Source organism: Pristis pectinata, chromosome 1 (genome assembly GCF_009764475.1).
Source record: "Pristis pectinata isolate sPriPec2 chromosome 1, sPriPec2.1.pri, whole genome shotgun sequence".
Taxonomy (NCBI): domain Eukaryota; kingdom Metazoa; phylum Chordata; class Chondrichthyes; order Rhinopristiformes; family Pristidae; genus Pristis; species Pristis pectinata.
Window position 1 is genome coordinate 87149210 of NC_067405.1, and position 15089 is coordinate 87164298.

The window sequence follows — 15089 nt, forward strand, 5'->3', positions numbered from 1 at the left end:
TCTTTGTTACTACAGCTGGGATGTTTTTGTCCAATACCTTTGTGTATTTATTGTTGTTGGGCATTTCTTGATATCATGTGGAACAGAATTGAATATCCATTGAATATCAAGGGCAGGTTGTTGAAGATCATCCATGTTTTTTGTCCCCTTATTCAAAAAAAGTAGTAGGGATAGTCCAGGGAATTACAGACCAGTGAGCCTTACGTCTGTGGTGGGCAAGCTGTTGGAAAGGATTCTAAGAGATAGGACCTATGAGCATTTAGAGAATCATGGACTGATTAGGGACAGCCAACATGGCTTTGTGAAGGGAAGATCATGTCTCACAAGCCTGATAGGCTTCTTTGAGGTGGTGACCAGGAAGATTGATGAGGGTAGCGCAGTAGGTGTGGTCTACATGGATTTTAGTAAGGCATTTGACAAGGTTCCACATGGTAGGCTTCTTCAGAAGGTCAGAGGGCATGGGATCCAGGGAGGCTTGGCCATGTGGATTCAGAATTGGCTTGCCTATAGAAAGCAGAGGGTTGTGTTGGAGGGAATGCATTCAGATTGGAGGGCTGTGACTAGTGGTGTCCCACAAGGATCAGTTCTGGGACCTCTACTTTTCGTGATATTTATTAATGACTTGGATGAGGGGGTAGAAGGGTGGGTTCACAAGTTTGCAGATGACACAAATGTCGGTGGTGGTGTGGATAGTGTGGAGGACTGTCGAAGCTTGCAGAGGAATATTGATAGGATGCAGAGCTGGGCTGAGTAGTGGCAGATGGAGTTCAATCCGGAGAAGTGTGAGGTGGTGCACTTTGGAAGGACAAACTCCAAGGCGGAGTAAAGGTTAATGGCAGGATTCTGGGTAGTGTGGAGGAGCAGAGGGATCTGGGGATTCATATCCACAGATCTCTGAAAGTTGCCTCACAGGTGGATAGGGTATTTAAGAAAGCTTATGGGATGTTAGTTTTCATAAATTGTGGGATTGAGTTTAAGAGCTGTGAGGTACTGATGCAGCTCTACAAAACTCTGGTTAGACCACACTTGGAGTACTGTGTCCAGTTCTAGTCACCTCATTATAGGAAGGATGTGGAAGCATTGGAAAGGGTGCAGAGGAGATTTACCAGGATGCTGCCTGGATTGGAGAGTATGGATTATGAGGAGAGACTAAGGGAGCTTGGGCTTTACTCTTTGGAGAGGAGGAGGATGAGGGGAGACATGATAGGGGTATACAAAATATTAAGAGGAATAGATAGCGTAGACAGCCAGTACCTCTTTCCCAGGACACCAATGCTCAATACAAGAGGGCATGGCTTTAAAGTAATGGGTGGGAAGTTCAAGGGAGGTTTTTCACCCAGGGAGTGGTTGGTGCATGGAATGCGCTGCCTGGGGCAGTGGTGGAGGCAGATACGTTGGTCAAGTTCAAGAAACTGTTCGATAAGCATATGGAGGAATTTAAAATAGGGGGATATGTGGGAGGAAGGGGTTAGATAGTCTTAGGCGTGGTTTAAAGGTCAGCACAACATGGTGGGCCGAAGGGCCTGTATTGTGCTGTATTGTTCTATGGTTATTGAAGATCACCTAAGGTCAGCCATGATCTTGATGCATGGTGGAAAAGGCTCAAATAGCTGCAATGGCCTACTCCTACTCCTAATGTATTTGTGCACTCTTCTCTTGTTGAAGGTCTTTGCCTTACAGCTTTGTGGTGCACAAGTTACTTATGTGTCCATGTCAGATTGCTGCCTTGATCTCTCTATGGGTATAGGCTGTTTCATTTGCTGAGGCATTGCAAATGGAATTGAACATTTTGCGATTATGAACAAACATTCCCACTTTGATGTTATGATGAAAGGTCATTGTTGAAGATCTTCATCCTAGGACTGCCTAAGAAGGTCCCCTGAGGAACTCCTAACACAATGTCCTGAGATTGGGATTATTGATAAGATCTTTATTAGCCACATGGACATCGAAACACACAATGAAATGCATCTTTTGAGTAGAGTGTTCTAGGGGCAACCCGCAACTGTTGCCATTCTTTCAGCGCCAACATAGCATGCCCACTACTTCCTAACCCCTACATCTTTGGAATGTGGGAGGAAACTAGAGCTCCCAGAGGAAACCCACGCAGACGCAGGGACAATGTACAAACTCCTTATGGATAGCGGCTGGAGTTGAACCTGGGTCGCTGGTGCTGTAATAGCGTTACGCTAACCACTACACTACCATGCCTGCCTGGTTGTTGGAGGGTTATTGACCTCTCACAACCACAACCATCATCCTTTATACAAGTTATGATTCCAAGGGATGAAATATTTCCCTCTGGCTGCCCATTGTCCAGTTTTACCAGGGCTCTTTGAAGCCATCCTCCGTCAAATGCTGCTTTGCTGTCAAAGGCTGTCATTCTCACCTTAGGAATTCAGTTTTTTGGGCCATGTTTGGATTAAGGTTATGATGAAGTTTAGAGCCAAATGGACCTGGTTAAACTCAAAGTGGAGATCAGTAAGTAGGGTATTGGTGAGTAAGTACCTTTTGATAGCACTGTCAATGACAGCTTCCATCTCTATTAATGATCCAGACCAGATTGATTGAGTAGTAATTAGCTGAATTGACTTTGTCCTGCCTTTTTCTGAAAAAAATCCCATTTGAGGAATTTTCCACATTGCTAGTCGGATGCCCGACTTGTAACTGTACTGAAACAGCTGAGTATTGAGCTCAGGTCTTCAGTGCCATAGGTGTGACGTTGTCTGGTCCCATAGCCTTTGCTGTGTTCAATGCTCTCAGCTATTTCTTTGTATCCCATGAAGAGAATTGATTTGGCTGAAGACTTGCTTCCATAATACTGAGGATATACAGAAGAAGTCAGGATGAATCATCAACATGGCACTTCTGACTGAAAGTGATTGCAAATGCTTCTATCTTGCTTTCAGCACTTGCATGGTCTCTCCACCCCCTTTTGACAGCCTTCTCTTCCCATTAGCTGTTTTAATTGTCTGCTATTATTCACAGCTAGATGTGGAAGGAGGAAGGACTGCAGTTCTATTGCATGTTGATATTGCTCTTTAGCATATGTGGTCCCATGCTGCAACTTCACATTTCTAGTCTGGTGCTACTCTCAGCATGTTCTTCTGCTCTCCTCATTGAACCAGGCTTGATTCTACTGCTTGGTGGTAATGGTAGTGTGAGGGATATGCAGGGCCATGAGTTGATATCTTATGGTGGAAAATTTTCTGCTGCCAATGGTCCACAGTGCTTCATGATGCTTGGTTTTGATCTGCTTGATTTGTTCTGAATTTATCCTATTTATCACAATGGCAATGCCACTCAATTCGATCAAAAGTATCCTCATTGTGAAGGTGGGACTTTGTCTCCAGAAAGATTGAACGTTGATCACTTCAACCAATGATGTCATGGACAGATGTATCTGCAATAGGTAGACTTGTGAAGATAAGGTCAATTAGCCTTATATTGGTTTATTAACTGCCTAATTAGAACTGCAACAGGTAGTAATGTCCAATGGGCAGCCACATTATTCAGTATTGGTGCTCCCAAACCACTTTCGTGATTGAAAGTGAAATGTGTCCTTATTCTTCCAGGTTTTGCTCAACATGGAGGAACTCTAACTTATCAACTTTCAGGTTTTCTTGTCCGTACCAAGCAGGGAGATCAAATATAATTCCATGTGAAGTACAGAAAAGCTTGCAGAGACCAGCACCAGACTAAAAATGAGGTGCCAATCTGCCAAAACTGCAGCATGGGACTATGTGTGCCAAAGACTAAAATCAGCATGCAATAGACAGAGCTAAACCATTCCCACAACCAATGAAACTGCACTCCTTCCACATCTAGTCATACTTGTTTGACAAGGTCCATGAAACTTTATAGGGCTTGGAGTCAATCTTACAAATCTAAGGGCTATTCTCTGCCACCTGTACATCACCAAACTACCACATGTGGTGGGTCTGTTCTTAGTGGCTGTGAGAAAAGAATCCGGTGTGTTGTCTTAAGATACAATTTTGTGTATACAGCTACTTAAGTTGTTAGACCACAAGATCTAGGAGCAGAATTAGGCCCTTTGGTCCATCGAGTCTGCTCCACCATTCAATCGTGGCTGATTTTTTTCAACCCCATTCTCCTGTCTTTTCCCCATAAGCCTTAACTCCCTTAATCAAGAACCTATTAATCTCTGCCTTAAATACACCCAATGACTTGGGCTCCACAGCCCTCTGTGGCAATGACTTCCACAGATTCACCAGCCTCTGGCTGAAGAAATTCCTTCTCATCTCAGTTTTTAAAGAGACATCCCTTCTGAGGCTGTCTTTGGATCCCAGACTCTCCTACTAATGGAAACATCCTCTCCAGGTCCACTCTATCCAGGCCTTTCAGTATCTGATAGGTTTCAATGAGATTTCCCCCCACCCCATCCTTCTCAACTCCCATCAAGTACATGCCCAGACATCAAACACTCCTCATATGTTAAGCCTTTCATTCTTGGGATCATTCTTGTGAACCTCCTCTGGACCCTCTCCAGGGCCAGCACATCCTTCCTTAGATACGGGGCCTAAAATTGCTCACAATATTCCAAATGCGGTCTGACCAATACCTGATAAACCCTCACCAGTACATCATTGATTTCATATTCTAGTGCTCTAAAAATGTTGCTTGAATGTTGTCTATGGTACAGCTCTCCCAATTTAGACATCAGTCCCCAGCTGTTCAGAAGGAAGACGAGGCTGGAAAAACTTTGTTTTAATGCAACAGTTATGATGCAAGTTAATGGCTTGCTTAGCCTTTTTAGGGAGCAGTTAATCCCCGTGCTGTGTGCCTTTATTCAGCAGTCTGCCAAACTGGCCAGGGATGGCTGATTTCCTGCCCAATGGGTAAAAATGAAACAGAAGGGTCAAGGTAAATTTAAAAAAAATAGCTCCAGTAATGGTAACTATAAAGTCCAGGTTAGTTAATTAACTAAAGTTCCTCAGCTGCCATTGTTCACTTTGAACTCATGTATCTAGATTGTTTATCTAGGCTTCTGATTATAGTCTGATAACTTAACCACTTCAGCACAACCTACCCTTTACCCATTCTGCTAGTTACATCTTCAAGGAATTGCAATAAATTTGTCAAACATAATTTCCCTTTCATGAAGCCATGTTGACTGCTTAATCATATTATGAATGTCTTGTACTATTTCCTGTATAATGGATTTAAGCATTTTCTTGATGTTATGGTTTTTTGTTCCCTGTTGTTGCACTTTGCAGCTTGATTTGGAGACTATCTTCCACAATAAACAGAAACACAAGAGACTGCAGATACTGGAATCCGGAACAACAAACAAGATACTGGAGGAACTCAGGGGGGTCAGGCAGCATCTGTGAAGGGAAGTAGACAGTTGACATTTCTGGTCAAGACCCTTTATCTGGACTGAAAGATAGAGGGGTGATAGCCAGTATAAAGAGGTGAAGGGAAGGGGTAAAGCAAGAGCTGGCAAGGCAATGGGTGGATCCAGGTAAGGAGGGGCAATAAGCAGATGGAGAAGGGAAGAGTGGAAATGGTGACAGAGGCTGGGAGGTAATAGGTGGAGGCAATAAAAAGGGTTGCAGATGATGGAATGTGATAGAAAACAAAGGTGGAGCATGTCATTGTTTATTACTAGGGTAAAAAAAATAAATGTCTGGAGCTTATACTTCACCTACATAGGGCATGGGTGAGACCACTACAGGAGTGTGGAGTATCGTCTCCTTATTTAAGGAGAGATGTAAATGCATTAGCAATTTAGAAGGATTACAAGACCTGGAATGGTCAGGTTATCTTAAGGAAATGTTGGACAAGTAAGGCAGAACAAATGTGGAACATGCCAATAAATAATGAGCAGGTAGTATGAAAATAATGAGCAGTATCAAGGAAACAGAGACAGTTAATTACATTTTAAACAATAGTCATCAATAAAAATAACAGGAACCAGTGATATCAAATTATATTAGTTTTGCTTTCATTTGAGGTAACTGAAAAATATAATGCAAGTGTGAGTTTAACTCATTTCACGACAGCCTGACTGCTGAGCAGGTTTAAGGTTCAAGCATCATTCCAGGAATTGAGCAAATAGCTACAGCAGACTCAGCATTGACAGTTCTGGGTGAGAAATTAAACTGAGGTCTAGTCTGCATGTTCAAATGGGTACATAAGCAATGCTGTGATACTATTAGAGAGTGAGCAAGGAATTCAAAAAGCACAAGTATAGGGATCAATGGCAAATATAAATTTAATTTTAGAATAAAGACGTACAAACATTTTACACTCTTGTAAAGTTACTGTATATTTTGCATTACTTCAGCTAAAAGAAACATGCTGGGGAATAGAGGACATATCACCCATCAAGTTATTCAGTCTACAGTCCAAGTCTCATTATACACTGAACTACAATGAGGAACCCACCTGCTGTACTGTGTACCAAAGTCAAATTTGTTATGAAAAATACCACAACCATCCTTAATCTGCAGCCCAGATGAATCTCAGTTTCAATATTACTGAAACAATGCTTATAAAACTTTCAGAATAGAACAGCCAACATTGTAGGCAGATTGTTTTGTAGGCAGTCACCAGGAACTGTCTGTTACAAATTTACACAGGCTCATCACCGCCAAGGGGATACTTTCATTTCTTCAGTCTGAGTTATATTCGATGCCAGATTCTCCCTCATTCCTTGACTTGCAAGGATTGGATATCAACTCACAGCAACTTTCAATGTCATCCTTGGTTGCTTTATAATACAAAGCTCATCGAAAAGCCCAATAGTACAAATGGAAATGATAATTACAAGTTGTTTCTGATTTGGGAACAATGGTGAATGTTTATCATCTTTTCCTGGTCAGGGAGAAGCATGCTGTAACTGTAATCTGTTAGCTCCTGGTCTGATGAGCAATGTCATGAAAAGACTCTTCATGATCCTGATTAGGTACTTGTGTCCTGGTTTTACAGTCAGCAGGACTTCGTTAATATGTTTACCACTGCAAATAAAACAAAGCAGTATTTCTTAACATTAATTTACCAGCATCAATTAAAGGAACTTGCAACAAGCATGCAACCTACAACTTTTCTTTACAAATAGAACTACTTTATAACTTGAGGGGATCTTGTTATCATATTGTTGATGCAGCTTGCTGTGCATATTTTAGTTACGCATTTTAAAATAATTCAGCTGATAAACAGCCTAGAAAATCTTATGATCACAAAAGGTGTTGTATGTGTGTGTTTTCTATGTTTAGAGAACAATTATTCTCAAATTGAAATATTTTGTTATACTTCTAGCAGTTCCAAATTTCTTGAGTCACGTTCCCTTTAAACATCAAAATGTTTACAAAATGATAAAACTGCAGAAACCAGTACAAAAAAAACCTCTTTGCTCACACAGTTTCCCTCTGATGCAGTCAGCTGTACCAGAAAAGCTTTGAGTTTTGAAATTTCTAGTAATTCAACCGTAGACTGTAATGAAGTGCAATTCAGGCTGATGTCATGGTGGGAGCATTTTGGCTGATTTGCTACTGAAGGTCAAATCAATTCAGAATGTTTGGGACATTTTATGGTTGGTAGGACAAATGGCAGTAACCTACAAAATAAAGGCTTGATGTTTAATATCAAATTATCCCAGGTCTCAGGTTTGATCCTAGTTGAAGTAGCAGCCTAAGTATCACATGCACTCGAGCTGAAATATGAAGGTGGATGATATTGGATTCCAACAGAAAAATTTGCTTTTGAAGTGAGCCTCTGTAGCAAAATGTGTGATGTACAAAATCTGGATCAAGTTAGAATTATGATCACCAACAAAGTGATCCATTCTTACATAACCTACTTCCAGAAAATTAAGTAACATTACTCTGCTATTACATTAAGTCACGCAGTCAGAATGTACAAAGTGGGTTTCCATCAGGGTACTTGTGCATTGAGGGGATGTGGGAGAAAAGAAACAAAAATCAGAGCCCTGTTCTTGATTAGAATTTATGCCAGCATGAAGTGTGTACAAGTTGATGTGATGTGGGGACAGGACACAACTTGGCTTTGAAGCCCATACGGTTAAATGGGCAACTGAAGCTCATCACTGGATTTTCTTTTTGGTGTCAGTACCTGTAAATCTCTATTCCTTCTAGAGCTAATTTAGGAATTTTTTGTGGCTGGATCCACCTGTTCTGTGAGACACACACACAATCTTTCTCCAAGAGCCATGCTTCTAATTTGGGTTAAGTTTTCTTACTGTGCACAGGAAGGTACACAATTACTGCCTACACCAGTTGTCCTTTGAATCCAGTGGCTTGTTACGGAGTTGATTAATTATTTTAAGAGGACGGGTTTAATAAAGTGAAACAGATATTACAATAGACTGATAGTTTCATTCTCACTATTATCAAAACTTGTTTTTTTTATTCCAAATTTATTTAATTACTTGAATGCAAATTCCCTGGCTGCCATGATGAGATACAAACTTTTTCAGATTTATTCATTCTTTAGGATCTTGGTGTCACTGGTAAAGCCAGCATTTATTGCTCATCCTTTTTTTGCCCTTGAACTGATTGCTCTGCCATTTCAGAGGTTTAGAAGTCACACATAGGCCAGACTGAGCAAGGATGCCAGATTTCTTTCCCCAAGGGGCACCAGTAAACTATATGGGTTTTTACAACCATGTTGATTTTTTTTTTTGTCATTGCTACTGACTAGTTTTTACTTAAATTCCAGATTATTAATTGAATTTAAATGACATGGCTGCCATGATGGGATTGTTCTACTAAGCCTCTGGATTACTAGTCGGGTAATTTCAGTGCTGTGCCACCATCATATTGGTGTCTCCAGATCAACTGTCATTGTGTATTTCTCTGGATACTAGTCAAACAACTCAACCAGTACCATCCAGCCAAGATGCCAGGCTGTGCCAAAGCAGATCATGGAATGTTAAAAGTACATGATCTCACCTGATGTTTCCAAACCAAGAATTAAATGTGAATTGCAAAGGAAGCCATGGATAACCTGGCGTAATATGAAATGTAACTTCAAACTTCGACAATGCTTCATAGCTTGAGATAAGGAACTTCACACTATAAAAGAAAAACCACTACATTCAGAAATATCAGAGTGCAACAGTGAATCCAAAGTTAGGACAGATGTCTGTAATAATAAGTCAAAAGGAAACCTGAGTTACTGTACAAGATTTTGTGTTGGCATCAAATGTTACGCTGTGCCCTGGTTTCTTTTAAATACTCTGCTCTGTGAAGCTATCCATTTCAGAATATGTGGTGCACATCGAAGCACTTACACTTTCCCTAAGTACAGACTGAGGCCATACAAGGTACCATCATACTAAATTGTACAGAAGACAAATCGTATGAAAATAAAAGAAACTTACAGATGCTGCAAATCTGAAATACAAATAGAAAATGCTTCAAAATTTCAGCAGGTCAGACAGCACCTGTGGAAACAGTTAACATTTCAGGTTGAATCCCTCATCAGGACTCTTTCCCAGTTCCAATGAGGCCCTTCAACCTGAAACATTAACCCTCTCGCCCCTCTCCCAGATACTGTATGAGCTCCTGAATGTTTTCAGTATTTGGGAATGCAGAAGAGTTCAAAATTTAAATTCTTCATTCCCAGCCCCGCACCCCCACCCACCACCCCCCCACAAATAATTAAACCACTAGGTCATACAAGCACTTTGCTGCAGATGTACTTACTCTGTGTGCTGAATCTCCATTTTCAAGATATCAAATTTTGATCCCCAGTTCAACAAATATTCCAGTTCATCACCAAGTAATCGACATCGACTCACCACAAGTGAGAGATCAAGTAACAGCTGGAATAACAAAGAAACAAATATGACCCATACTAGAGAATTGCTCAATCTTTTCACCCTACCAGAGTAGGTATGGCTTGAAGTTGAAAGGAGTCTTGTTAGGCACATTAACAAATTGGTTCACAGTGGATCAATTAATGCTTTGTTTGAGGCTCTGCTGCCAGAGAATTCAGTACCGCAGAGATATCATGCAACACTGAACAGACCCCGCATAAATGTTGTGGAACTGGGATTAATGTTTTACGCAGTTTTAACATGACTTCCTTGCTCCTGCATTCTACATCTCACCAATAAAGTATTGCACTTGCCTTCAGATTTTATAGCTATGCTTCCCTTAATTACAGTTTATAACACACAAGGAACTAGCCTGAAGGATCCTGTGTAAATCCAGCTTGTAACATTTATACCAGTATTTGGGACATTTCAGAATCATAGAACAGGATTCAGAGATTTAACTCATTATGCCTATGCAGTGTCTCTGAAAAAGCTTTCTGCTATATTTAATTCTATTGAAAAAAAATCTTTACAGGTTTCTGGGTTCAGTGTCTCCACTTTGTGTTAGAAAATATTTTAACTGCTCGCTTTGTTCCTTGTGCATATTAAATTTATACCTTTGGGAAACAAGCAGTGGAGATTTGAATAATTTGATATTATGAATTGACAGATTTACATACTTCCATTGATCCTTCTCCACACTACCTTTTCCGGCATTACACGCAATCAGAAAAGGTGGGACGGTGGTAGAAGTGATAGGGTGACGTGATAGAGCAATGCAAGATCATGAGGTCGTAGACAGTGTGAAAGCACAGTCTTTTTTCCCCCCCAAGGAGGGGGCACTCAAAACAAGAGCGCATAGATGAGAATATCAGAGATGAGAGATTTAAAAAGGACATCAGGGGCAGCTCCTTCATGCAAAGTGTGTGTATTTGGAATGAGCTGCCAGAAATAGTGGTTGAGATGGGCACATTAGCAACCTTTAAAAGCCATCTAGGTAAGTACATGGATAGAAGGGGTTTAAGAGGGCTATGGGCCAAACGTGGGCAGATGGGACTAGCTTGCTGGGCCACACAGTTGGCATGGACAAGTTGGGCCAAAAGGGCCCTTTTCCAAGTTGTATGACTTGATGACTCTAGTCCGTTACAGAGATCACTAATAGCTACCAAGATGTTTCTCCCGGTCAACTGACATCAGATGCATTTCGATAGCCATGTCTGTTCTCACAGTCTTTCCTTCAGTAACAAATTGCAAGGCGGGAGATAAGTGCTTGTCAAAAAAAACCTTATCAAGTGGTAAAAATCACACAAATCGTACGAAAAGCTGACCACACTATACTCTTTGGGGACATAGTTTTCAAATGTTTTGTCGCAGAATTCTGCCCATTTCTTCCCCCCTTAGAAAAGGACATTGTGGTGACAAAGGACACATACAAATGATGCTGGAAATCCAAAATAATAGGAAGAAAGATTTGAAGTGGGTAGCTGATCATTTTCCATCTGTGGAAGAGAAACAGAGTTAGCATTTTAGGTCAGTCGATAACCTCTCATCAATACTGTAAGCAACAAAAGATTCAGTGGTTTATATGAAGTACAGAGAAAAGTAGTAGGGCCGTACAAGGTAAAACAAATAGCAGAAGATGGAAAGCAGGAACAATTTAATAACAAAATAAAAAATGACGATGCTGGAATTTTTTTTCCATACCATGGGGAGCTGAGATTCATTTGAATGTTTGCAATGCAAACTTTCTTGATTCTTCCAATACATCATAACTAGCTCATGAACAAGCTTCGAATGCACAGGTGATTCTTTCTCTGTAAAATAAATCAAAACACTTAAAAGAAAGCATATTTTGGAATAGCAGTTTGTTATAAAGGGGAACATTTTTCATGCAGATCCAAAAGGAAATACACTTTAGTTTAAAACCCAGGTTTGTTTTTTTTTTGAATTTATGAACAAGACAGGAGTCTGAGGCTTAAGGACAGCTTCTATCCCACTGTGATAAGACTATTGAACTTATACAATGAGATGGACTCTGACCTCAATCTACCTTGTTGTGACCTTGCACCTTATCGCACTGCACTTTCTCTGTAGCTGTGACACTTTACTCTGTACTGTCACTGTTTTTACCTGTACTACCTCAATGCATTCTGTACTAACTCAATGTAACTGCACTGTGTAATGAATTGACCTGTACAATCAGTATGCAAGACAAGTTTTTCACTGTACCTCGGTATAGATGACAATAATAAACCAATACCAATATAGTCAGAGTTGTACAGTACAGAAAAAGGCCCTTTGGCCCACCATGTCAATGCCAATCTCTGCCGATTGACACTAATCCCATTTGCCTGCGTTAGGTCCATATCCTTCTATGCTTTGCCTATTTAAGTGCCTATCTAAATGTCTCAGACTTAGTGATTGTATCTAACTCCACCACCTCCTCTTGCAGCATGTTCCAGATATCAAAAAACCTTTCCCCCTCAAATCCCCTTTAAAACTCTTTCCTCTCACCTTAATCGGAATCTCCCTAATCAGAAATAGTGGGGCTTCACTACGCAGTGTGTGACATAAGCTGGTAGCATGTGAGCGGTTTAAAAAAAAGAACAAACTTCGGCGGTTTCAATTTGGGTTGTTTCGGCAAACTTCAGAGCAGTTAAGTGTTTTTTTTCCTCTCTCTAATCGGAAATAGTGGAGCTCGACTACGCAGGCGCGTGATGTAAGCGGGTAGTGCGCAAGTGGTTTGAAAAGATTGCCATATGCAGCGGGCAGCGTTCGGAGCAGGCAGCGGAGTGAGAGGGAGCAGAGTGATTAGGCTTTGGCGGTAATGGGGTGAGGCAAGATTTATAGAAGCAGGGGTAAGTTACTAGTTTATTTATTACTAGTTTATTTATTTTAGTAGCATTAGAGAGTGCCAAAGCAGTATGCATCTGGGATTAGTTTTATGTTTGGAGTGCCAGATGTGGGGACCATGGGAGACTACCAGCGTCCCCGATGACTACATCTGCGCAAAGTGCATTGAGATGCGGCTCCTCAGGGATCACGTTAGGGACCTGGAGCTGCAGCTTGATGACCTTTGGCCGATTAGGGAGAATGAGGAGGAGATACAGAAGCCATAAAGAATTTGTAGTGAGTACCTCTATGGTGGTCCCCCTCAAAAACCAGCATCTCATTTTAGATTCTGTTGGAGAGGATGACCCCCACAGAGGAAGACCACGGCAAACAGGACCTTGGCACCGTGCCTGGTGCTGTGGTCCAGCGGGCAAGGAGAAATGCAGTGGTTATTGGGGATTCCATAGTGAGGGGAACAGATAAGAGATTCTGCGAACTCGACAACAATACCCGGAAGGTGTGTTGCCTCCCTGGTGCCAGGGTACAGGATGTCTCAGACCAGGTCCAAAATATTCTGAGGGGAGAGGTTGATCAGCCAGAAGTCTTGGTACATGTAGGTACCAATGATATAGCTAGAAAAAGAGAGGAGGTCCTGAAGGAAGATTACAAGGAGCTAGGAAGAAGGTTGAGAAACAGGACCTCCAGGGTAGTAATCTCAGGATTACTACCTGTGCCACGTGCTAATGAAAGAAAGAATAGAAAGATCAGGCAGATGAATGCGTGGCTGAGTAAATGGTGCAGGGGGCAGGGCTTCAAATTCTTGGATCATTGGGACCTTTTTTCGGAGAGGTATGACCTATTCACAAAGGATGGGTTACACCTGAACTCTAAGGGGTCCAATATCCTGGTGGGAATGTTTAATATAGCTGTTGGGGAGGGTTTAAACTAATTTGGCAGGGGGAAGGAAACCAGGATGTTAGGAAAGAGGAAGAGGTATATAGGAACAAGTCCAAGACAGTGTGCAGTGAAGATGGAAACAAGGACAGGCAGGTGAAAAGACAGGATAATTTGCTGAACAATAGAAATACAGTGAAATTAGTAGCAGATACTGGTCTAAATGTACTATATTTAAATGCACGTAGCATTAGAAATAAAGTGGATGAGCTAGTGGCACAGGTACAGATTAAAAAATAATCACATGGTGGCAATCACCGAGTCATGGCTTTATGACAGATGTGATTGGGAACTGAATGTCCAGGGGTACACAGTGTATAGGAAAGGTAGGCGGGTAGGCAGAGGGGGTGGTGTGGTCCTGATGGTTAGTAATGATATAAAATCAATAGAAAGAAGGGACGCTGGGTCAGAAGTGGAATCCTTATGGGTGGAGTTAAAAAAATGGCAAGGGTAAAAGGACAATAATAGCAGTTATATATAGGCCCCCAAACAGCAGCCAGGATGTGGACTATAAGTTACAGCTAGAAATAGAAAAAGTGTGTCAGAGAGACATCATCAAGATAATTATGGGGGATTTTAACATGAAGGTGGATTAGGAAAGCCAGCAAGGCAGTGGATTTCAGGAGACTGAGTTTGTGGAGTGTCTATGGGATGGCTTTTTGGAGCAACTTGTTGATGAGCCCACCAGGGATCAGCTGTTTTGGACTGGGTGCTGTGTAATGACCCAGAGGTGATTAGGGAACTAAAGGTAAAGGAACCATTAGGAACTGGCGATCACAATATGATTGAGTTCAGTTTCAAATTTGAAAAGGAGAAGTTGATATCAGATGTGTCAATATTTCAGTGGAACAAAGGAAACTACAGTGGCATGAGAGAGGAACTGGCACAAACTGATTGGAAAAGTAAGCTAGTTGGAGGGATGGCAGAGCAGAAATGGATAAAATTTCTACAAGAAATAAGGAAAATGCAGGATAGATATATTCCAAGAAAAAAGATTATGAATGGAAAAATGGCAAATGTGGATAATGAGAGAGGTGAAGGCTAAAATAAAAGCAAAAGGGAGGGCGTACAAGGAAGCAAAAATTAGTGGGAAAACAGAAGACTGGGAAACTTTTAAAAACTTACAGAAGGAAACTAAGAAGGTCATTAGGAAATAAAAGATGAATTATGAAAGGAAGTTGGCAGATAACATTCAAAAAGATACTAAGTTTTTTTTTCAGTATATGAAAAATAAAGGAGACAGGTTGATATAGGACCAATTGAAAACGGTGTGGGAGAGATAACAAGGAGATGGCAGAGGAACTAAATGAGTATTTTGTATCGGTCTTCACTGTGGAGGACATCAGCAATATATCTGATAGTCAGGGGTCTCAGGTGATAGAACTGAGTTCAGTCAAGATTACTAGACAGTAAGTGCTAGGGAAGCTAAATGGACTAAAGATAGATAAGTCTCCCGGACCGGATGAAGTGCACCCTCGGGTTCCGAAGGAGGTCGCTT

General features: G+C 41.2%; 1 protein-coding gene across 1 annotated transcript in view; it reads right to left on the reverse strand.

The window, feature by feature from the left end:
- Positions 1–6219: 6219 nt before the first annotated feature.
- The window catches only part of LOC127569359 (kinetochore scaffold 1-like), a 70479-nt gene continuing 61609 nt past the window's right edge, over positions 6220–15089 (reverse strand). Inside the window, exons 24-27 of the mRNA XM_052013968.1 lie at positions 11510–11619; positions 9693–9811; positions 8937–9059; positions 6220–6983 (exon numbers count right to left, since the gene is read on the reverse strand). Coding sequence (XP_051869928.1) covers positions 6845–6983; positions 8937–9059; positions 9693–9811; positions 11510–11619 — 491 coding nt within the window. The 3' untranslated portion in view covers positions 6220–6844. The remainder of the gene's footprint in view (positions 6984–8936; positions 9060–9692; positions 9812–11509; positions 11620–15089) is intronic.